At 39.6% G+C, this 26,183-nt stretch overlaps 1 protein-coding gene across 2 annotated transcripts in view; it reads right to left on the reverse strand.

Moving 5' to 3' along the window:
- The window catches only part of PCMTD1 (protein-L-isoaspartate (D-aspartate) O-methyltransferase domain containing 1), a 102,256-nt gene that overhangs the window by 7,338 nt on the left and 68,735 nt on the right, over positions 1 to 26,183 (reverse strand). The window contains exons 3-5 of one of the 2 annotated variants that reach the window (XM_019527156.1): positions 22,496 to 22,598; positions 4,386 to 4,557; positions 2,562 to 2,685 (exon numbers count right to left, since the gene is read on the reverse strand). In XM_019527156.1, coding sequence (XP_019382701.1) covers positions 2,562 to 2,685; positions 4,386 to 4,557; positions 22,496 to 22,598 — 399 coding nt within the window. Of the gene's footprint in view, positions 1 to 2,561; positions 2,686 to 4,385; positions 4,558 to 16,999; positions 17,073 to 22,495; positions 22,599 to 26,183 lie in introns of those variants that run through there. The other variant, XM_019527165.1, reaches the window with a different exon arrangement.

Here is a 26,183-nt window from a genome sequence, read left to right on the forward strand (position 1 = left end):
AAACCCCCCCCCCCCCCCCCCCGGCTTTTTAAAAACAAAAACCTTTTTGATGTCTGCTGAGCACTGAGCTGATGTTTTAAGTGAAATGTTCACAATGACTCCTAGATCTCTTTACAGTATGGCAGCAGCTAATGTATGGCCCTTCATAGTTGGTATCGTTTGAGTTGCTTTTGCCTGGATACATCACTTGACACTTATCTACATTGAATTGTATCTACCATTTAGTTGCCCGTTTTTCAATCATGTCAGATCTTTCTGTAGTTCCTCAGAGTCTACTTACAGTCCACCTTGGTCTTTATCATGCTGAATAATTTTGTGTCATTAGTAAAATTTGGCTACCTCACTACTCACCCCCTTTTCCAAATCATTTATAAATATGTTAAACAGCGCTGGTCCCAACACAGATCCATGAGCAACACCGCTGAGGGATCCCTGTCCATCCTGAAAACTGACCATTTATACTCACTCTGTTTGCCACCTTTGAGCTAATTTCTAATCCACAAATGGATGTTCCCTGTAATCCCATGACTACCTAATTTAGTTAAGAGCCTCTGATGGGGGATTTTATCAAAGGCTTTTGGAAGTCTAAATATACTAAGTCAACTGGACACTCCTATCTATCTGCTTATTGGCACTCTCAGAAGAACACCAGTAGGTTGGTGAGGCATGACTTCCCTTTGACAAAGCCATGTTTGTTCCTCACCAGCAAGTCACATTCATCCATATGCTCTACCAAATTTTCCAGGAACAGAAATTAGGCTCACTGGCCTATCATTCCCTGCAACTCCTCTAGAACCTTTTTTAAATATTGGAATCCCACAGGCAACCCTCCAGGGCTAGGGGCAGACATCCAAAAAGCTGGAGCATTAACTCAATGAATCTTTGCAGGAATAACCCTGTTCCCTGACCATTGTCTAAGGGTGCCATACCAGCCAGTGTCTGGCCACACACCTGTTGCTGCGGCAGTGAGGGGGGAGTGCCCGGCAGACCCAGGCTTGGGTCCAGCAGACAGGAAGAGGGGAATTCAACCTTCTCCCTAGCCGGTTCATTCCAGGACTTTGCCCAGGGCTGGCTATGCCCTTGACACTGGAGCAGCCAGCAGAGAAATGCAAGTCATGCTGGTGGGGCAGGGGAGGGAGGGGGCGAATGAACCTCTTCCCTGCTCCCTTTTAGGACCAAGTCTGGCCAGGCCCCCACCCCTCCCTGCTCCAACTAGAGAGTAGAGGGGCAGGGATCAGCCCTGCTCTGCTGAAGCAAAGAAGCCAGCCCAGAGAGCATGCCTAGAATGCTGGGGGACTCTGGTTTAACTTAAACCAGGAAGGGGTCTGAGACAAACTGCATAAACTAGTTTAGGCTCAATCACAGTTAAATCTGATACTATATTCAACCAGGTTTCTCTTGAACTGGCTTCAGCCATTTTGAAACTGGTTTATGTGCACTGAACTTATGTTCTGTTACAGGTTTAAACCAGTTTCTGATCCCTTTAACTGGTTTATGGGTAATGTCTGTCCCTAGCCCAGTCTTCTGGTACTACAGCTGTTTTCAGTGATAGGTTACACACTACAGTTAAGAGCTCAGTAATTTCCAATTTGCATTCCTTCAGGACCATAGGGTGAATGCCATCAGGTCCTGGTGACTTGCTATTTTTTAATTTATCAATTTCCTCTAGAATTTCATCTACTGAAACCTCAGTTTGGGTCATCTGCACAGACTTCTCCCGGGGGAGGAGTGTATCTGCTGATGGAATTTTCCTTACATCTTTCACAGAAGCCAGATGCAAAGAATGCATTTAGGTCTCGACAATGGCTCTGTCATCCTTTAGTGCTTATTTAACAACCTCTGGGACAGATTATTAAAAGCATTTAGGAGCCTTACAACAGAGAGACATTGTGGTATTTTCAAAAGGCATCTCAAAGTGCTAAAATAACTTTAAAATATCTGGCATTGGACTGGAATTAGAAAGAAAATCCCGAGCACCACTGAATGGCAGTAGGGCATCTCCATGCCCTATAAAGTAAAGTACTCTTTCTCCTTTCTCAAGGCAGAGGGATCTGTATGCTACAAGCAGATACATTCAAACCAGGCCTATGGGATAGCAAGCCCTTTCCTTACACTCTGGGGGAGGTGAAGGACTTGCATTTCATTTCTCTCTGGAAGGCAGACTGAAGCCTCAGGAAAAAAAATTAAGCATGCTAAAAGATATTAAATATGGATGTTTTTATTTGTGTTTGGACAAAATTAATTTGGCTATCAGAGAAAATACTGAAATATCTGGACCTTGGGAATGAGCCAGAATAAGAAAAGGGGAAACTGAAGTCGCTGTATAATTTCATTGGAAAACCTAAGTTTAAACCATTATGCACACACAGATGCATCTTCAGTGATCCTGAACACAAGCCACCAATACTTAAAGATCAATGAGAACCTATCATTTTTCTAAACAGTGCATTCCCATTCTGTTACCATATGTTTATATAATGTAATCCTCCCCTGACAAGAATATCGTCTCAAGCACGATAAACCAGCCATGCCAGAAGGGAGATGCCATAGGTTATACTTACGCAGTCCCACAGTATCATGTTTGCCATTGTCATTTCTGTTTGGTTGCACTAATGGAGCAAATGAAACAGCAAGAATGTTTTTACTTTCCCAAGTGTTCTGTCCAGTTCTCAGAATTTGTGTTAGCTGCAAGAGAACAAGAGAAACAGAAAATAAAATTCAGCAGTTAAAAGGTGTCCTGTCTTGGTTACATTTGCAGTTCTTCACTTTGAGGAAGTTTAATTTAGCATTAGCATTCAAAATCACTTCAAAGTAATTTAGAAAGCCTGTTCTCTTCCCAGATTGAATTCTGTATGCGCTACAAAATTTTATTCAGACTTTTCCCATTTTATTTCAAAGGCTTTTAAGTTAGCTCTTAAAAGATAAATAAGGACTTGTACATGCACTTAAAACTTTATTAACAATGCTCTTTTGATAATATTCCCCCCTAATTCCAAACTAATATTTAGTCTGACTGTAACCCGCATTGCAAAAAAAGCACATTAAAGTTTTATAAAGTTAGCAGTTTTATCTGTTTTTTTGTATTATCTTGTATTGAAAATCCTGGATTGCCCAGTGTCTAAATACCACAGTAGCCAGCACACTTAGAATAGGAGGGATATTCAGTTAAAAGGTACTACATCAATGTATAGTACTTACTCTTCTCCCAGACTACTGGCAAATATGCCCAACACTATTGTTATTTGAAGTAATAAGCAGGGCTCTCTGACAGGTCAAGGGAAAGGCTAGTAAGTCCAGGCTTCTGCTAATTTTCATTTTCTCCTGCACTTTGTTACAATGAGCAGAGCACTTACATTGTTTGTTAATCCTAGTCTATTTACTCTTGATATGGTTCATAATATTCCATTAAAATGTATATGAAAATAAACATCCAGTGAATACAACTGACATATGACTAGCATTTGTTAAGCACCCACTTGTACTAATGGTAAAAGTTATGTCTCCAATAAGAAACTATATAGCAAAAATTCAACAACTTTTCGTCATTGACAAAGTAACCTGCATATCTGACCAGCAGCGTTTTAACAATCGGGCTTTGGAGGGGCATAGATGTTGGCAAATTGTTAAATCTGTGTGTTCCTCAGTTCCCCCATCAGTAAACACTCACCTTTGTAAAGCCTTTTGCAATCTATGGATGAAAGTAACAGAAGTGCTAAGTAGTATTAATAATACACTTGTCTAAAAATGCATTACCTGTTATTGTTACAAGTGGCATCTAAAACAAGTGAAAGTATGGTTTTACTTTTTCCCCTGTAGTCACTTGTCCCTGTTAATGCTGTGTCTTTTCACACAATCAATGCAGATTATTATTTTTTAAAGGGTGTTGTTAAGAAAAACAAATCAACAAAACCACAGGACACAAGAAGTCTGTAATTTTTTAGTAAAAAGTAAAATAGAAAAGTCATAGAAGTTAATGCAAAAACAAAAAAGCCACAAGGAAACTCTACAGCAGGGTGTTTGGGTCAAGTCTTAGCATCACTGAAGTTCATAATAAAAATCTCTATGGTTTTGCCATGGACTTCAATGGGAACAGTATCTCAGTATTTTAATCACTTAAATTTAAACTAGATCACATCCCTCCTTCAACTAACACTGATGTTAGCTGTGTCTCCTGCAGCTAACACTAGCTGCACATAAGAAGTGAAATACTAAAATGTGGAATCATTGAAAAAAAGAAAGGAATAAATATAAAAAAGAACGTGTAAAAGATCCGAATAATCAGCATATTGCTGTACTTGAGAAGATGAGGATGCTTTTACATTACTTGATTTAAGTTGTTTGATTTCATATCAAAACATAGAAAGGGGAAATTGTCACTGAATCACCTGATCTTCTATAGGCATAACCAGAATGCCTCCAATTTTCAGTAAAATTTTCATGTAGTTTTCATGGTCTTTCTGGACTCCAGCTCCACAATAAATCCGGTCATATTGATGACTGTCTGACGCTATTTCCAGACAATTACCAACCACAAAGGCAGGTTCACAGAACTCAAACCTATGAGAAAAGGAAAAAAAAAAAGAGGGCAAACAGTTATTTAGTAAAAGGCTCCTTTTATGAAAAGCAAGTTTCAAACTTTTCCTCATTTGTAATTAGAGTTATTAACGATTTGCATGAATACAAAAGACCTACTAAAGAAATGCAGGCAAAAATGAAACAAACATTGGGGTATTATCCAAGGCTTTTTCTGTGGTGGACACCAAACTACTTTAATAGGAACTCAGGAATTCCAGTGCCCATTCATTTGTAGTTTCACTGTGTTTCCACAGTGCAAAACAAGGGCCAGACTTCCCAAGCTACATTTGAATGGCACCCCTAAGGTGCTCAGTGTCTCCTCTGTGCACTATTTGGAGTAGAGCAATTAGAGAAAGAGCACACTTGCATATCTTCCAAAACAAGTCCCTGCAGGCCTCAGCTCTGACACGGCTCCCCAGAGAGAGATATTCAAAATGTGGTCCAACACGTGTTACTTTTAGCTTCCTCTGCCACTGCAAGTCAAGTGTACAGGACAAGTTTATACAACTGCTATATCATTCTTTATAATCAGCCCAAAGGAAGGCAGGACTCTGGGTCACTGTCTCAGTAGCCTGACAGAGGGGTTGGGGGCAGGGCACCAAGCCTACCTGTATAGCCTCCTTTCCTCGGGAGTCTTTGCCATGGCAGGGGCAACCCTACACAGCTCAGATGTAGGCTATGCCCAACAGTGTATGGGGGGAATGGGGAGGAGGAGGGAATGTACTCACTTTCAGCCTCGCTGCCAGCTGCCTCATTTTTATATGGAGGACCTATTCCTACACTTGCAGAGGAGTAAAATGATGTCCCCTCCAAGAGGCGGTCATGGGATGCACAGCCCTGCACCTGGGTTGAACAAAACAAGCGGGGCACTAGGAGGGAAGCCTCCTTTGCTGCCTGTCCTCAGCGGCAGCAGCCTAAGCCCATGCTGCTCCTGCCTGTGTGGAGAGTGGGAGCAGATAAAGCTCCACTCCCTCTCCAGTGCTGCCCCACCCCCATTCTCCAGTGGTTGGCCTGATTTCCCCCCACCTTGGCATACACTCCTCTGCTGAGGGCACTGAAAGAGCTTGCTATATACCTCTGCTGTGTCTTACTTAAAATTCCAGTAAAAAAACCCAACCAACCAACCAACCAAAAATGAGCCTATGCGTTAAGAACTTTTTGGGAGGTTTTAATATGAATGCTTATATTTTTGTACTCTCAAAAACAGAGGTATAAACTAACAACATTCAAGCTTTGTAACACTGCTGCTGCATGTCGCTTCCTGCTACATGATGCTGTGTTTTGATTTGGATAAGCTTCCAACCACTGGCTTCTTAAGAACAAACAAACAAACAAGATGGGATTGTAACATTTTCTAAGGCTGCCTGTGGAACAGGAGTGTTAAACCCATCTGGCCACATGGGCCAGACGAGTGGCATCAAATCAGTCTGTGGGCCAGATTGGGCCCACAGACCCCAGCACCTGCATGTTCTCCATGTCTCAGACCAGCTTGTAGGGGATGGGAGGAGAGGAGGAGGAAGAAAGTTGCATGTGGTGCAGGTCCTGGACTCATTGGGACAGGCAGTGTGTGCAGTACAAGTCCTGATATGTGGGCCAGACGGTGCCTGTTCCCACCAACTGAAGACCTGTGCTATGCAGAGCTGAATGCAGAACAGTGCTGGACCAGGCAGAAGGCACCACATGTGGTACAGATACTGGACTACATGGGGCAGGCACTGTCTGTGGTGCAGGTCCCACATGTTGCACAAATCCTAGAGCGGTACTGTGTGCAGCACATGTCCTTGGCTCTGAACACAGGTCTGGCAGCATCTGGGTCAACTTATAACCAAAGACAGGATAATGAGAGAGTAGAGAATCCCTGTTGTACAGAATAGGAAAAGTAATGTTTTCTTCTCGTAAGAACTGTATAAAGTAACTCTAAATAACTGTGTGCATAGAAGGTCCAATCACAATCAAGTTATTTGAAAAAACTCTGTAAACCCAGTAGATCTCAAACTCCATCCATAATTCATTTTTTTCCAATAGCTATGCACAAACATATGCAACCATGTTTTGTTTTGAATTTGACAACTAGAGGTCACAGGAGAGGGGAATTTTATTTTATTTTTGACTAGCAGCAGTTCCCAATGCAACAGTGAAAGTGTGAGAGAATGCAGGGTGCAAGCATTTCATCAAGCATAAGGAGGCTTGACAGCTTTCTCCATTTACAGAAATAGCAAATACTATGACAGGAAGACTTAAGTTTACAGAATGAGACTACTTCACTAACAGTGCTGTAAACATGCTCAATTCATACATTTTGCTAGTAAAGATTATGTGCAATCTTGAAACAGTGCTCCCTTCTCTAAATAGCTGCATGCACATCCTGCAGTAGCAGGCAAAGAAACCTTTGCTTGCTACTACAACCACCTCTTGGAGGTACTGGATGTACTTCATTTAGATAAGTATTTGGACATGCTTAATCAAGAGTCCACCTAAGAGAAAAGGCAGTCTGGAAAAGGCTTTGATGCCTTGTTGCTTAAGTCCATACAATAGCACACTATGACTTATTTTGGGGGGAAACCAGGGGAGCAAACAGAGGTTAACGCATGCATATCTCACTGGGGAAAAAAACTATTAAACCCAGAACATTGATAAATGTACTGACAAAAATGCTCCATTTCATGGCATCACAAAAAAGCATCAGATCCCATGGCCACAATACTGGAATCCACAGAGTCTTGATAAAAAAAGAATAAGATATTTCACACATTTTGGGTACGGTTTCACACTGTGTAAAGGTTCATTCAAGCATTACTGCACTGACTTTAAATCTCAAAAAATGAGATGAGTAGCTCTGCAATAGAAATCAGAAACCCATTAAAATGTAATTAGTTAAAGGAAAAAATTGTCATGATGTCTCTCCTTAAAGCCTTGTTTCCAAAGAACCCAGGGGAGGGAAAGGGCCCTTCTTGTCCACAAGCTCCATAGCAGGGGTACTTGGCTTATACAGCTAACCTAATAGTTTCTAGGGCTCCTAAATCAGTCTTTCTGCCCATCCAAAATGGTCCCGGGGGATCTGGAAAGTACATTAACAGATCTTCCTAGAATTACCTTTATATTAAAAGCTATGGTTTGTCATTTTGTGCATTTGATAATCGCTATCAAAAAGATTTTGGAAACATATTTAAAGCATCTCCCACGCTTACTGAAGCCAATCCTTATGACCAACCTTTTGACCACCAAGTCAAAATAAGTCCCTGGACAGACATGATTTTTCCTGAAGAAAGTGGAATTATAAACAAAAAACCCCCCAGAGAATCCTTGAGCAGAGGGAGCAAATGTACTCACTTTCAGCTTCACTGCCAGCTGCCTAATTTTTATACAGAGGATCTATTCCTACACTTCCATTTAAAGAGCATTAACAGAACTCCATTAGTAACATAAACACTTATCAATTCAAAGCCTATAATTATTAATTTTACAAGAGATATTTATTTTCAGTAAAGTTTATACAGATATTCTCCTCTCCTAAAATCTAACTGGATTGCCTAGAGAAGTTGATACAAAATTCTGATGCAGCGCAAGATGAATCACTGAAGTGACAAATTTGGTGCTGTCAGTTGAAACACTTCCTTGCAGAAAGAGATCACCTTTTCTAATATGCTATAAACACCAATATTTTCCTTACATGCTACATATACACAACATTTCAAACAGACATTTAAGGCTTTGCTGGATGTTTCTTTAAGTAATCCAATATGAAACAATACTACTTCTAATATTCAGTCACGGATCCCATTAGACATACTGAAATTGAGGGACACCACCCAGTTTGAAGGCTACTGTAACACTGATAGTGCTGTACATGTAATGAGAATTACTGCTTACATTAAGCTCAGGTAAGTGCATACTTCATTTAATAGATTTTCTTGAGACTGCAGTTAAACAGTTAACGGTATGTTTCTCCACACACCCCCCCCCCGCAAGTGTGGGAGAAAACTAATACCTGATGCGACTTTTTATTACAGATCCTAAAAATTGAGTGTTCCATCATGCCATGTAGTATGTGCATGGGAGGATGTGTGATTCTGGAGATCAGCAATAAAAATCTGCCAGATCCCAACTGCACATCTGCTGGGACATGCAGCTGGCTGCATTTGCAATCATGGAGCTACCCTACCCCCAGCTGCCCACACCTGATGCAGGTGCAGCCAGTTGCATGTGTGCTGGTAAAAATATGTGGTGCAGGTAGCTGCGGATTCAGGAGCTCACCAATCCACAAGCTGCCACCACCAAGCACCTTGAAACTGCATGTCTGGTGAACAAAATGTCCTCTGGTGACACTTAAGTGCTGCAGGCAGCTCTATAAAATGAACATTCACCATGGAGCTCCCCCATCCCCAGCTGCCTGCTATCACTGGAGCATATGCTGCCAACTGCATATACACTGGCCCATGCACAGCTAGGGATCACAGATGTCCCTATGCATGGAAAGCTGATGATCTCCCCCCATGGAGGGACTTTTAAAGTCCCACCATGCAGCTTGATACTGGTGTCAAGGCATGACTGTAAAGGCCTCTGTCTGGAGCGAACAGCCTGGATGTCCCTGTACCAACAAGCTTAAAAATGCACCAGGAGGCCAGCACTGGACATGCCACAGATTCAAATTAAACCAAGCCACAAGACATTCCATATTAAAATGTAGAATATCTTGGTTGTTGGTTTGCCACACTTGAACATCTAGCATATTACAAAAAACAATTGCAGACGACAATTTGCAACAAGTGTAATATCTGGACGGCATCAAAGTCACAAGTTTCCATAACACTTATATCAATGCAAGGCAGGCCATTTTAATATGACATTCAATCTAATCCGATATAAAATCCTTTCACTAGCCATACTGTCACTATACTCAAGATGGCATCATTGTTGTATTTCATTCTCAAAGCCTTTTGGGAATTACGTTTATTTTTCTCTGGCCTGCAGTATTAAGCCCTCCCTTGTTACAGGAAGATCTGTCCTAAAAATAAGTAATTTATTGTCAAAACATTTGGCACCAACATACTCATAAGCTACTTAGCAAGATGAGGTATATTTCACATCGTAAATGACTTCAAATAAAACTGAAAAATAATTAGTGGTCTAACAAATGCCTGATATAATTCAACTTTTGTTAGTATCTATGAGATCATCATCATGGAATAACTGACATTTTTACAGTTCTGTGCATTATTACTGTCAAAAAAAATCTCTGTGCATTATTTCATATATGCTGCTACAAACATATGAACAGTGTCAGAATAACACTGTGCTAAGATGGAGAGAGAGTGTTTATAACCACATCAGCTTGTTCAGTGGAAATGCACAGGGCTGCCAAAGGATGTTAATTTCTGCCATCTAGGTGGCAACAGGATGAATTCCCTAATATTTAAATGAACACCTGTCACAAGCAGATGACATAGTAATTTGACTCTGCATGAATCATTTTCATCTGGAGTCAATGCTAACCAAGCTGGGCACTATGAAGTATGACAAAATAAAATACATTAGAAATCATAAGCTTTCACCTCCAAATACTAACTAACTTCACTTGTTCATCACTTGCATTTTAGGAAACACACAAAAATTCTGGCGATATATTCGCTCATAATAAGTCAGTGATTCCAATACAAACATGTTGCTTTCTCTTCCAGACAGTTACGCTAACAGGAAAAACTAGTGTCAATCAAGTATCAAGAGAGATTCAATCAATTTGTTCAGCTTCTCCTGTCAAAACAGCTTTACCTACCAACAAGTGGATCTCACAACCACTCATATTCATTAAAAATAGCAAGAAGTAAAATTTTATATGTTTACATCCACATTAAGAGTCACTTGTTTCACTTATATCCATATCCACCAATCTATTTCAGGTGTGATAACTAGTGGATGATAAGTCAAATGTTTAATTGTGTAATCTTAATAAACACTATAATTAGAGGGTATTACATTCACTTCCGTACCAGTTTTTCAAGTCATTATACTGTTACGAGTGGAACCAGCTGCCAGATCCCATGTACTTTCAAAGCAACTGGGCTTCACCTGAAACAACTCTATTTCAAGTTGAGACTCCACAGCAGTTTCAGGATCAAAGTCTTTTGTCCAACACCCTTTCTTTGGGATATGGAAAGCTGCTATCAGGCTACCATTGATCCTGAAACTTGGGTAAGGTACTACCTGTGACATAAGTGATCACAACTTCATTATATTGGGAGGAAGAGGGAGGAGGAGACAGACTAAAACATTATATAAAGTATACGATATATATATTTGATGACTCGTAAGGCCCAGTTTCACAGTGCTGAAAGTAAGTAATTGGCCAAGTTAGTGGGAAGAAAAAATGTAAACAGAAAAATATGAATGGTAAGAGGAAACTACCTGAGAATATTTTTATGAGAAGTCTGTTTCTTATTTTAAAAAAGCCTACAATTCAACTAGGAAAGATCACAGTGGTCATAAAAAACCTGCCTTGGAAAGAAAATAAAGCACCCACAAAAACTGACACCAAAATAGCGTGGCACTAAGTAGATTTAAAAACTGGCCAGTAGGTCTCAAAAAACTGAGAACAAAGAATCAGTGAACAGGTGTGGTAATGATTCTACTGGTAGATTACAAAGACTGGAGAAACTGTAAAATACAAAGTGTATAGAAATCATGAGATCTATATAATTTGGTAAAATGAGATTTAAAACAAAGGCGTTTTAATATATCCAAATATACAGTTACACATCTAAGAAGAAAGTATGTAGGCCAGTATCACACGATTACTGGGGAGGATTGATGCTAATAAGTGACTTGACATCTTGGGCGAGGGACAGAAGTTACAAACTGGTATATGTGATTAGAAACCAGTTCGGATCTGTAACAACAGAAGCTCAGTGCACATAAACCACTTCCAAAATAATGAAACCAATTTAAGATAAACCTGGATGGATGTATTATCCAACTTAACTGATTTAGGTTTATCAGTTGATTGAACTTCTGTCCCAGATCCCCTCTAGGTTCAAGTGAACTCGAAGTTCCTCAGCATCTCAGGATGCTTTGTACCTCCCCTGCAAGCTCCCTCTCGCAGGGTGGGCAAGCTAGGCTTAGCCCAAGCTGTCTGCTCCAGCCAGGCAGGGAAGTATGCTCCCCTAAAACACCCTGGCTACTGGCCTGAGCCACTGCAGGCACATGGCGGCATTTCCAGAATCAGAAGTGAACATCTGTCTGTTCACTTGATTATCAGTTCAATCTAGGCAGCTTAGACTAACTGAGAAGATTGAATCGATTCAGTCTTGGGCTTTTTGACCGTCTGTACTTAGCCTTGGGCATCACAGTGAATTATTAGCTGAATATGAACTCCTAGCTTAAAGCTGTTATGAAAAGGGCTAATGTAATCCCTTGGTATAAACACAGGAGAAGTCTCAGATAGAAATAGTAAGCTTTATCATCTTTGTATCTAGCAATGACATGACTGCTTTTGGACTACTGTGCGCCATTTTAGTAGCAATGCTCAAGGAAGATGTTGATAAACAGGAAGATAAAGAGCCAGAAGAAAGATTAAAAAGCTTGGAAAAATATGTCCTACAGTGATTTAGAGTCAAAGACTCGTGGTTTAATTTTTCAAAGAAGGTTAGGTTAATGGGTGACAATCCAGAATCAAAGTACCTACATGGGGAACAGAAGTTAGCGGGAGCTCTTCACTTTTGACAAATTCATGACAAAATCCAGTTGCTGGCAGTTGCAGCTAAACAAATTGGGCATTTTTACATGCGCTCCCAACACAGCGCCAAGCACTTTTAATTAGCGAGCACCGGACGCTGAGTTGGGAGCAGGTGCATCAGTGGTGCAGCATACGTCAGTGCTGATAAAATGGTGATGCATTTTGAACTAAGCACATCTAACGTGTTACAGTTCAAAGTGCACTGCCACCATTTTCTCAGAGCTGACTTAAGCTGTGCTGCTGATACGTGAGACAAGCACTCTGGCAGCCTCATGTGCTCTAGCAGACTCGCTGCATGTGTAAGTGCCCATACACATTAGAGATCAGTGCACAATTTTTTTAACAGAGGTAAATAACCAGTGGAACAACTTATGATGGGTTCTGGGATTCTTCATTACTGGAATCCCTTAATCAGTTTACTAAAACTATGCTCTAGTTCAAAATATAAATAATTCAAGGAAATCTAATGGTCTGTGTTGCATGGGAAGTCAGACTAGAACTAACACAATGGTCACTTGGCTGAATAATGAGCATCTGAAAACCCATTAAACCCTTCTTAATTAAGCCCTTTCAATTTCTAAAAGCATAAAAAGAAATAAACAAAACCGTATGTGGAACAGGGAGAAAATATTTATGTACAATTTAGTTTACGTAAACAGATTTTCCTTTATTTAAAAAGGAATCAATCTATCTTTCCATCATTTTTTGGTTAATTAATCAGAAATGCTCCCAAAGAGCTCAGTCCCATACAGCCAAAGCTAAAGCCCATGTTTATGTGCATTGTTCCTTTTCACATCCAGGTATGTTTTGTTTTTTCTATTTAAGAACAGTGTATTAATGATTCAGTTTTTCCAAGGACTATGCATTAGAGATGAGACAGAGTACTATAAAATGACAAAAGAATTTAGCTTTTAATATTCTCAGAAACTGTTTTGGAGTAGTAAGTTTTAAAAGGAAAAATTGAAAAACTCCCCAATCTTTCAGACTGAAATTCATCCTTGATTACAAAGGCCAGAGTAAGCCCCATAAAGGGGCTGTACCAGGGAAAGCCACCCTACTACAGAACCAACCTCGTGCAAGAAGGGAAGTGGAGCTTATGCAGAAAGTTGCTTTGAAGAGATAATCCAGTGATAAACTACAGAGAGTACTACAGTATCCTGTACAACCAGCATAAAAAGGGATTATTTGAGTTTGTGGTCGAGGACAGTGCAACAGTCCAGGTACCCTGACTCTCTGTAAACTGCTCATCCACAAAGAACAAGTACTGTACTTAGGTTTTAAAATGTGGAAGTAAAGAGTTTTATCCTAAAAGAAACATTTCCAAGGACAAACACTCATAACATTAAAGATTTAGCTCTACTCACTCATATATGAAAAGAGACTACAATTAACTTATACAGAAAAAAGTAGACAAGAGCACTTCTGGCAGCTGGTTTTCTACATGAGAAAGGAGACTCCAGGGAACATATTGTGACCACTGAACCTGAGCTAAATTCTAGATTTAAAGTTCAAAATTTACCTCTGGGAAGTCTCAGAGGAAGCTGTGGGCACAGTGCTATGACCAGCTCAGTTAACGTGGTTCATTTTTTATTGTGGAGAAGTATAATTTGAGTACAGCAAACTAATTCAGAAAGTGCTCAAGTTCCTATAAAAAAGAAAATAAATTACATATAAATGATTACTGTGAAGAAAGTGGTTTAAGGAAAGGGTCTGCTATCATAACAAGGAAAGCACATTAAATAGGAATGGATAAGGGAAAGAGATTGAGGAGTTCAGTTAGGATTGGGGTGGTTAGAGGAAAAGACTGGCAGTATCATATATTCTGTCTTTTCTGTGCATGTGTGTTGATGAAGGGGGAATTGCTGAAAAATCTGTAAAAAACAGAGTTAACATATACCAATGCTGCCTTAATGCCTTTGAATAAATGCCTCAGTCTCCCCAAACACTTGCAAACAGCCGTTGTTAGTAATAACGAAAGCTCAGGGAATGTAGCACAGACCAGAACAACCTACTGCTTTCCCTTTAATGCTCACATAAGCTGTATGGAACAGAAGGTCTATGGGCACATGTTCATTAACGCACCTTTGCTACTGCACATTAAGTTTAGTACCTCTAATATAAGGTACTAGACAGCTGTGCTAATGCACAGTAGCAAAAATGAACTTTGTGATGCTTAATGTGCAGGAGACTAATTCTATCGCGCATTAGCCTAGTTTTTGCCATGACATTAACACGCAGTAGAACAATCCACTGTGTATTAAGGAGTATTGTGTAGATGCATCTTATGATACCCGTCTGACACGCAAACTCCTACCTCTAGTCCTCAAAAATCATCTCTCCCACAATTTTATTTTTAAGCTCATCTCTCATATTCCATTGTGCAGCTGATAATCTCTGCAACAAGAAAATCCCTGTACACTACCACTGACATAGCCTTTAGAATTCAGCAGTGAAATAACACGTACAGGATCTTTCAAAGAACAGATGCACTTCTTTTCTGTGTGATCAAAGGAAAGAAGTCAAGGACAGGGACTCAGATGCTCAGATTCAGGGCCCAAATCCTTATCATCACAATCACAGCTCTGCCAAGCAGCTCTAACTATTTCAATGAAGTCAAACACCTAACTCAGTAACACAGCCAGTGGGCAGGTCGGTAGTTCTTAGCACTACAGCCAGCTCCAAGAAGCTAAATTTAAGGTTGCATTGGCATGCATCTTACTGCTGTTTCTTGGCATTTTGCTGAGGTAGACTTGGGAGAGTTTACAGTAACTCCACATTACCAATTAACTACAGGTGAGGAAATTAGTTAAATCTGAGCAACTGTCAATTCTAGTTTCCTGTAAGGATTTATATAGAACATTCTAAAAAGGAAATGATTTGGGACTCTTACTTACCATCTTAAAGGCTCAAGGTATTTACAGCCATGTTATCATCCCTTTCTGTTTAGGCAAAGAGAGGAAGATAGGGACCACAACAGTGTTGTGTGGGAAGCAAGTGAAGCTGTGGTATAAATATGTGAAAATACAGCAAACTATAAGTCTATTATTATTCATCCATGAAATCAACTTCAAGCTGACACTTATCAAACAATGATATGGTGAAAGTAATGTGCCCCCTTCTTCAAATACATTACAAACACTATAATTCAAGAAGAATGAACATCTGAAGACACGACCAAAATAACCTTGGCAGTAACAAGATGTGACATCATCTACCACAATAAACCCAATGCACACATCTGCAACATTACTCGCTATGCCTTCAATACTAACAAATCTATTTGATGCTTTTTCTTGTACAGTTATTCAACTTCTGGCTAATGCACCAGGGCAGATGATAAACTGTGAGAACACATACAATTACAGCAGTAGTCAGAAACAACTTTGGACAGTAAGAACAGAATGAATAAAGACTACGTTTTTTACTGCATGACCTTTCTAAGAGACACCGACTTAAATTGATTTCAGTAAGGGAACAAGCCAATAAGCATTTTTCTCTGAAGAACAAATTGAAGTGCTGGTCTTTGATTTGTTACCTGTTCAGCGTCTGTTCCAAAAACTGGATTCCTTCCTCTAGTGGGTGTTGATATAGTTTTTTTTAAAACGAAGATTAGTTCAGAAAGAATGAAGTATATAGATTCTACTGTGGCTTTTTGCAGCCACAGGTAGTTTTGAAAAAAAAGAAAGGTATTTCACTTCTCAACTGCTTCTGCCACAATCTTAAGCTTTGCCTCAGTTTTGCAGGTGAAAATTTAGAAAGCAACTATGTTTCATAGAGACACAAGTGCTTGCCCTCTCTCCACTGAAGTAATGGGAATTGTTTTAGAGTATAAAAAAATCTCAAAAGTATTCATCCATACAAAATATGAAGCAAGAAGATAATTGATGCTGTCAAATGTTCAGTAATTTTAGTCAACAACTTCCTTTGGCTGAATTCAAACTTTAACATGAATATGACTGAACTTGTAGCAGGTAAGAAATATGAAATTCTGCATTTCTTTCTAAGACAGTGTTCTATGATACTTCTATTTAATCTGGTCCTGAAAGGGAAAGGGTATGGATTTCTCCAAAAAAGTGTATAATGGAAATCTGATAAGATTCAATTGTTACATCTATTTTAGATAAATTTGGATGCAACATCCACTTTTGGAGTCCTAGACTTTAAAAGCCATTATGGCTATAGGTATTAATTGCTTGTAATATTTCCAGGTAAGTGAAGAGGAACCACTCAGTATCAAAGAACCTTAATGGGAATCGTATCTCGTTGATCCTTGTAAGACTAGTAAACCTCAATGGCAGGTTAACTTCCTCAGTAATGGCAAGAGATTTCACAGCTTGGAACTGGTTCAGGAGTTACTTCTCTTTTTCTGTTTAAAAGTTCAGAAGTTTTGACTTCTTTATATACTGTGATAATCATCTGACTGAAACTGGATGAAAATAGGTGCTTCTCTTTGAGGAGTCCATGCACATATCCATTCTTAGAATGTCAATTTTTGAAAGGAGAATTTAGCCTTCACAGAGCCCCCTCATAACTAAAATATACCAAATTTTACTAGTGACAAAGAAACGATGTCAGGAGACTGACAACAGTAAGTTTACTTTCCCCAGTGTAAATACAACTCATTAATGGACTCCAGGGAGAAGTTTTACCCATAACATTTATCCCAGAAGTAGTACTAGGATTCTCATGACTTACCATTGGAGTGGGTTCTTTAGAAGAGTAGCGATAATTTCTTTTGTTCCTGAGAAGGGTGGTGATTTTCTTTCACAGCACGGACTTCACCAGCTTACACGGGTTTGGTTTTTGATAGAGTGTTAGAAGATAGGCGACCTAGCCTTGCCCTGTGGCTCTCCCTCCGAGCTGGATATTCTAGGTCTAGAAGTTGACTGGGAGCAGAAAAGACAACACATTCCCCTTCAATAAACAGGTGAAGCGGGGCCTGATACGCTGCACATTTGTGCTTTAGATAGAGCCTTCTTAAGGAATGATTTTTCCTTAGTTGGCATGCATTTCTGCTCAGATTTTAAAATGTGTAGGAGATCCATAACACATCTTAAACGCTGATCAAGGGCATCCTTCAATTTATGCCTAAGCAAGCCCTTACAAAAACCCTGATTACACTTCAAAAAAATTTTTAGAGACCTTCCTTTTTACTTCTACATGCAAAAGTATCTGATGAAATAAAGACACTGCTTTAGATCATCAAATGACACTCTTAGATCATCAAATGACAACTCTATCTCCATTCAGAGAAAAACTAACCCTTTAAAGATTGGCCGGATAGGGATACAGACAAAATTGTTTATTAGAATGATCTATTTTTTTGATAAGTGATTTTTTTTTCTCTGAGGACTCAGCACAGGAGGGAACAAGTGGTAGTAGACTAACTACCAGAGGAAGCCAATCCTCCTTTAATTATTAGTCAGAAAGAGAGCACAGTTGCTCAAATCCCTTTGGAAATACTGTTTTCATAGAGCTACTGAGCTCTGAACCAAAACCTGTTCCCTCACTGAAACAAATTTTATATTAATTCAATGCTATTTTCATTAGGCATCAGAAGGAAAGTGGTATGCCATACAACACAGTATTTCTATGAATTTCAAACACTCTCCTCTCCTACAAAAAGAATGCAGACATGGCATTCGCATCCAGTAATCTAACTGTTTGCACAGTAAGAATTTTATGTTGAGCATCAGAACTTAGCTGCATGAGCTATAAGCAATCCCATGTGATGTTGCACTAAAAAAAAATACAAAGACTCTAGAAATTGTTGTGTGTGTCCTTTTTTCTGCTTGTACAGAGGTTGACAAAAGTATGAGGACAGAACCAAGCAAAGCAGAAAAGATATTTCTCTGCATCTTTTTTTTGTTTTTGTCTTTTTGTTTTTTAGGGATACAAAGGTTCTTTCTTCTTTTTGCATTTTGCTCCAAGACCTGACCATACAAACAAGCACAGAAACATGTCATCAGTATGAAATTTAGTCCCATCCGATTGGCATAGGAATAATTACAACACAAGAAAGATCACGGTTATTAAGTACAAGCAGCTGGAACCAATAAGAAAAGCATTATATGGCACTGTAGATTTTATTCTTTATCTTAAGACTCAAGTAATTAAAAATAGGGTGGTTCTATTTTAGAGACAGAGGAAAATTCTATTTATCCACTAAGTAAGTACAGCACAGGGAAGTAGCAGTCCAAACTTCTACATACTGCCCTGTCAATATGCCTCAAGTATACCCTGGTAAAATGTAATTTTTATTCCTATTCTATTCTGGGTCTCTCTGCAGAGTCTGCTATCAAGCATTTCTATTAGCGGTGGTGGTCCCGGGGATCTGCATAACTGACGGAGACTTTCATTTAAATCAAAAGGACGAAAAGTCAGTACAGGCTGTTGCTGGGTTCAATCCAGGTACAGAGGTGAAAGACACTAATCACTATTCCTCTTCTTTGCTTTGGAGCCCTTTCATCCAAATACTGAACAAATCAAATCTGAAATCAGCCGAGTTCAGAAGTCAGACAATGTAGGCAGACAATGTAGCTGAGTTCAGAAGTCAGACAATTCCTCATTTATTTCCTGGAGCCCCAGACAAGACATCAGGTTACTGAAGTACAAATCAAAATCAGGTCTCCTGGATAACAATATATCACTATACGATTTTCAAAAAAACAAATCCATTAAAATGATCATTTATGTCTTTGTTTTGTATAAAATCTGTGCAAACAAATCAAATCATTAGGAGAGTGAACCATTGCAATCACAGGAAGAACCTCAGATATAGTCAGGATATGAAATAATTTAAAAACAGTACTAAATAAGAACAAATCAGATCTATTTGCAAAGAAAGTTGTCAGCCAAAACTGCAGATATTCAGAGAAGAAAAAAAATCTGCAAAGCAGCCAGCCATTTATTCTATTAGTGATTAACCAAGTGGCAAGAATTACTTGCATGTAACAGAAGTGTATTTATTAGATTATATAACTTTTGCTCGGCTATGATTGCAAGAAAGAGCCTAGCATACACCCTGGAGTATGTTATTTAAACAAGCATAAATTGTACAATACCACAATGTAACAGTCATTTGCAGCTAAAAAAAACCCCACAGTTATCACTTTAAACTTGGGCATGACGCTCTGAATGTTACACTCCTACATTAATCTTTCTGAAATCAAGAGACGACTCTGCTACTTCAGTACATTTGAATCTTCCAAAATAACATATTAAGAACTATTATTCAAATAAGGTATAGACATTAATTTCTATTTGGGAATAAGAATATACTTAAGTCAAAATTTTGAGTAGATTATGTAGTGTAACAGATGCTTTAGTTGCGATGATCCAGAAATTATGCAAGAGGCAAGAAGTGGATTAGGAAACTTTAAATGAAAGATGAATACCAAGAACAATGGCTATCTTGAGAAAAAAAGGTCAAAAAGATAGTAAGACTCATTTGCACCCGCTTACCTTACATCCCACACAATCTACTAAAAAGAAATACATTTACATCACTTAGTTTGTAGTTTCAGTATGAGAAAGCTGAGTGACTGAATACCTGGGATCTGAATCGGTAGTTGCATTTAAGTCTGACCGACAAAAAATGCACATTCAATTTAGCAGAGAGGATTAATGACTACGTATTAGTGACACGGGATCTAGCAATAGTTTTTCTTAACATGTGAAATATTCCTCCATAATACATAAAAGGGTACACTTCTGGCATAAGTCTATTTTAATTGATGCTGCGCAAAACCTCAGGTAACAGGATTTGCCTAGAACTAAAAAGTAAAGACGATAGTAATGAAACACACCAAGTTTACTTTGGTATAATTTTATTTGTCCTAGGGGGAGGTAAAACAAGAAGTGTAACACACAAAAACCCTACCCATATCAAAGGTCAGATTTAAACATTAATAAAAGCAAAAAAAAAAATTGAGAGGTAAAACTCAGTTGCCATCTATAAACTTACCTGGGGGTATCTGTCTACGCTAGTAAAAATGTCTCTCTCAGTGGTAGCAGAGAGAGTAATCAGACCAGAAATGCAACAGCAAACTGACATACATTTAGAGAAGAGGAAAGATAGAAAAGCTTTAATGGGGATAACTCAACACCTTTTCTGATAGCTGGTGGAACTTTGTAAGGAGCAGAAGAGACCTGAAGCCTTCACAGGCCACAGTGCACTCTGGTACCCTAGGGCACTTGTACATGGAACAGTCATTACAATGTATATATGATGAAAATTTAATCTTTGTGGCTTAATGGTGTCACACATTATATGTGCACCTGTTTTGGGGTTTTAAATGAGCTTGCACCATTTCAAACTAAACTGCATTCAGATGTAGTTTAGTTTGCAACAATGCATTGCAGCTGTCAGCTCATCCCCAGCTGCAGGAGGGGCAGGCAGGCTCCACAGGAAAAAAAAAAAAAAAAAAAAGGATCAGGCCCCTTGCTGCTTCTCCTTTCATCAGGCACCTGCTGAAGGCAGAAGTGACAAGGAGCCCAATTCTTCCCCTTTTCCCCCACCAACGGAGCCTGCCCACCGCTCCCACGGCCAGGGGGCGAGCTGCTGGTGGGTTGAGTGGATACCAAGCTGTGGGGGGGGGGGGACCCGGTCCTTCCCTCCATAGCAGCAGCACCCCTCAGGGCTGCCTGTGCAGCTGCTACCAGGTTGGGTGCTGCCCCAATCCAACTGTTCCCTGAGCCTGCTTGCTGGAAGCCCACCATGTGCTGCTCCCCAGGCAGGCTTGGGGAACAGTTGGATCAAGCCAGGTGCTGCCTCTGAGCTGGGACAGCACCCAGCCCACTAGCATCCTGCCCACAAAGCTCCACCATGGAGGGAAGGACCAGGGCCCCAACAGCTCAGGGGCCACTTGGCTGGCCAGCAGTTTGCCCACCCCCTGCCCCAACAGTGGGGAGGCTCCAGCAAAAAAAGGATGGGGCCCCCTTGCCATAACACGATGGAAAAATTGAAATGGTGGGTTTCAATTAAAAACCTCACCATTTCAATTTAGGGGACAGAGAATAAAACCCTGAGGGCTAACCCTGTCATGTGTACAAGCGCCTCTATATAGTCCATCTTCACCGGAGGGAAGAGCAATAGGATTCTGAAGTGGGCTAAGTCCCAGGGAACAGTCTACACTGAGTTTTAATTAGATGGTGAGAACCCTGAAAATCCACAATGAATCTAGTGTAATACCTAGTACAGGCATACCTCGGAGATATTGCAGGTTCGGTTCCAGACCACCGCAATAAAGCGAATATCGCAATAAAGCGAGTCTCACGAATTTTTTGGTTTCCCAGTGCATATAAAAGTTATGTTTACACTATACTGTAGTCTATTAAGCGTGCAATAGCATTATGTCTAAAAAAACAATGTACCTACCTTAATTAAAAAAAATACTTTATTGCTAAAAAATGCTAACCATCATCTGAGCCTTCAGCGAGTCGTAATCTTTTTGCTGGTGGAGGGTCTTGCCTCAATGTTGATGGCTGCTGACTGATCAGGGTGATGGTTGCTGAAGGTGGGGGTGGCTGTGGCAATTTCTTAAAATAAGACAACAATGAAGGTTGCTACAAACCTTCAATTTGTAAAAAACACAATATCTGCAAAGCACAATAAAGCGAAGTGCCATAAAACGAGGTATGCCTGTAACTATAAATGATTTGGTGCATGTGGTTAGAAATAAAACACTTCTCTCCCACCGTTAAAGTTCTGGCCTTGCTGCTTAAATCCATTCCTGTGTCTGTCTTTCATTCACCTGTATATCCTGTTCAACACTACCAGGTTAAATGGTTCAGATTAACTTACTGTGCAACAGACAGGCACAGCAGGGTGTCTGTTTAATATTAATCTGCCCCTCTCATATACAAAAATTTACCTTACACTTGAAAAGACAGTACCCTGCATGATAATATATCTTCATCTTTATGCAAGCTTATGGGCCAGAATACTGAAGGATAGATTTTGCCAAACACACTCAAATAGCAGAGATGTTCAACTTAAAACCCTACCCCTCTCCAAGTTCCAAATTTACCTCAACATTGCCCACATTTAAAGGCATCTCACAACACTCAAATTTGATTTTCAACAACAAAGATTTAAAAGATGTTTAAAAGTTTGGGGTTTTTTTTACTTTAGTTAAAAAAACATGTAATTTATGGCTTCAGAAAGAGCTTGGCAAATTAGATACTTACTTGTCAAAGCTATCACTATATTTTATGAAGCTCTCCAATTTTTCCTTGGCATATTCTACCACATCTGAATGAAGCTCTATTCCATGATTTATTCCAAAAGGGCCTGTAAACAAAAACAGCAGTCATTTGCTTCATTAGCACAAAATTATTCTTTGCACTCTATTACTTTTCAACTATACCTTTCAAATATCATATTTTAGTCCTTGTATAGACATTTAAATTCAGCCTGTCAACATCCCTGCACAAAAGAATATATTTTTAAACTCACTCTCAGATCATTAAACAAACAAAGGCAAATAAGGATTTATCAATTCAGTGAGAAATCCAAGAATAAACCAAAGTGTCCTAGGACCCCATCCTTTTTATAACATTAGCATTTTTCCCCCCACACGGCTGTGTGGTCAAATACAATTTTCCTATTACATTCATAGGCAAAAGAGCATAAATCAGTAAAGAGAATTTCGCCTTATTGATAAGTCTCTAGACTTAACTTTTAGAGACAGCAATTGGAAATGGGGATGAAATGCATGTTTTTACTGTAGGAAGATTTACCATGGAAGTTTCACATCATTTTATATTAAAATATAACTGCCGTAGACTGATAAAGACGACAGTACAGTATCCCACAAATGTACAATTCAATTTTGCAATTTATGCTAATGGGAAAAGAATTTAAGGTTATAAAAATGCTTAAATTGTACAGTATGTGTCTGAATCTGTTCATACTGACCCCGCAGACTGGCCCCCTCAATTCTAACCCAGATTTAGCCTACCCTCTCATTTAGAGAGAAGATAAATGTTTAAAAAAAATTAAAAGGCTACATTTGTGTAACAAGAATTAAACCCAACTAAGGAGGAGTCAAAAGCGACAGTAGCACTGAGGTTAAACAGTTACATAGGTGGTCTAATTTAGGTAGCCATAAGAGGACAGGAATTGTTTATACAATAGTCAACCATAGCACAGAATTTTAATAGAGGTGCACTGATGCATCAGTCCAATATCAGATCGGCACTGATACAAAGAAAATAGTTTGTTTCGGAAATCAGCCTGATATGGCTGATAATTTGGCCAATAAATGGCCCATGCATGCACACAGCTGCAGCACAGCATGTAGGCAGCGAGGGGCACAGCCCAGCAGCTTGGAGAACTGCATGCAGCTAGCAAGTCTGGCATGGTCTAAGAGCAGGGAGGAAAGAGGCTTGGGGGGCAAATCAAGGCCCCCCACAGTGACAGAGGGAGTGGGCTGGGGCAGGGGCTGGTGCAGGATGGAGCCACTCATCCGGGAGGCATGGGAAGGGCGGGGCTGGCTCCTGCCACTGCACACTGCTTGTCTGGGAGCTGCTCATCTGGCTGCTCATGCCACTTGTCCAAGAGAGTATATGGGGGGAGGCATGTGCCCCCGGATTTGTGCAGGGCTAGGCTGGGTGGGCTGAGAGGAGTTGGGGGGGGAGCTATGGTGAATTTTGGAGTGGCTGCAGCACCGCCCCACAGCCCCCTCCCAATGCCACCGCCTGCCCCAAGCGCAGCCCAGCCAAGCCTCAACTGGGAAGAACCTGGCACAGAGCTCACCCCAGCCCCAACCCACAGCAGCAGCCGCCCCACTCCATCCCATGCAGATCCCCCCACCATGACCTCCTGGGGTGCGCACAGCGCCAGGAGCTGCACTCCCCTGCCCCCAGATGAACAGCTTGTAGCTCTGTCCCACGCTCTGTCCTGCCCCAGCCCCACTCCCTCCCTCACCACAGGGGCCTCAATCTGCCTCCTCCACACTCCTTCCCTTCCACCACAACAGACTTACCAACTGGACACTGCTCTTCAAACTGCTGGACTGATTTTGGAAATTGGATTGGTATTGGCTGGTACGTCTCCTTAAAAATCAGCTATCAGTATCAGCCCCAAAAATCTATCAGTGTACCCCTAAATTTTAATCACCAGAAAGTACAGGAAAAAAAAAAGAGAGCACCCTTCCACAGCATACTAACATGAGGTTGCTTTCCATTACCACTCTTAAATTTGCATCTTAAACATTTAGTCCTGACTTAATTTAGCCCAAAACTTTATTAATTAATAATTTAAGCAGCTTTTAAAAAAATATTTCAGTAATACTAATTATTAAAGACAAACTCCTAAGTGCTTAAAAGAACACCAGTGGAAGTACTGAGAACAAATGCCCAACTATTTTTGACATTACATAATCTGAATATAATACTTTGTTGTAAATCTGCAAAGCGCATTCATAGTTCCCATATGGTAAATGACCTAATATGCAACAGTACCACACAAAGCTACTACCAGCAGAACATTTGTTGTTTTAACTTTATGCTAAAAACATCTTGTACCTAATGAAACGAAAGGGATGCATAAAAGATGTGATGAGGAAACTCTAGAATTTTCCCAGTTAATAGATCTACAGAAAATAAAAAAGTCATGCAAGGGATATACCCGTTTTCAAAACACTAGGTCTTCTCCATCTTTTATAAATTCAGTTCATTGCTTCGCTGGGTACTACTCGCAATCAGTGTTACAGCCTCTCTCATCTTTTGTAGCACTTGCTAGTAACCACTCTTACAAAAATAAGCTACAGTTTCTAAGCAAAATGTTTTCCAAGAACATGACAGCAGCTTTTCAACTAATTCATTTCAACTTTAACCTTTATTTTCCTGCGTCTGTGGCACCGTTTACATTCTTATATATTTTCAATTAAAGTTAGTGCCATCTGGCTCCAAATCCATGGGAATACTCTAATTTTGAGTAGTTTTTACTGTGTCACAAGGCAATTATGAAGAATATCAAATTATTTTTTAACCTTATCAAAGCAATACAGTAATACTTTAACTGTCTACAAATCAATATTACGCTATGGAAAGACAAACATGACAGCAAAATCATAATATTCTAATAATTCTGTATTTTGTTGAAACAATAAAGCTTATGACATTATTTTCACTAGGGGTTCCAAACTGTGGATTAAATATGAGGATGGTTATACCAGTTTTAAAAAAATATCCCAATTATGTCCAACTTAACTTTCAGAAATAAAGTTAGCATCCTTCACAATGGAATTTTTTTTTTTAAATTATCACAAAGCTTAAAAACATCCAAGTTTCCTCCTCTATCAGTTATTTAAAATACTCTTCTCATGTGGTTCATCTTACATGTCTTTGTGTTATATTTTACATCTCTGAAGGACATAGCAGATTTTCTCAATGCCTTTTTATTTATAGATGCTTGGTATTTTGAAGTCACCTTCGAAATCAGTCTTTCACAACATTGTCTTCCTCCACACTCCCTTCCTAGAATTTTGAACAATTAAGAACTTTTCTAGATGAGAAGAATACAGATGAGGCAGCAATCAACATCCATCTACTAGCATCCTGGAGATTAGTTAAATTAGCTAAATACAGCTTCACATAGAGATAAAAGTGCATAGAACCCTAGCCAATGGTAATGTTAAACCAAAAAATAAATAAATACATAAAAGTGCACACACACAATGAAGGGATGCATTTAATCATTTTGATTTTTGCAGCGATTAGACAAATATTTAAATACTGCACTCTGCTTGCAGGCATCCAGCTAGCAGTGAATAAAAGGGAATGTATCCTATAATTACACGATGTGTTAACTATTACGGAAGAACTCAGTTACGGTGAAGTTTCTGTTGTTTGGCATCTCCCACGTTGATAA

Source organism: Gavialis gangeticus, unplaced genomic scaffold (genome assembly GCF_001723915.1).
Source record: "Gavialis gangeticus isolate Ggan-Ray unplaced genomic scaffold, GavGan_comp1, whole genome shotgun sequence".
Classification (NCBI taxonomy): Eukaryota; Metazoa; Chordata; order Crocodylia; family Gavialidae; genus Gavialis; species Gavialis gangeticus.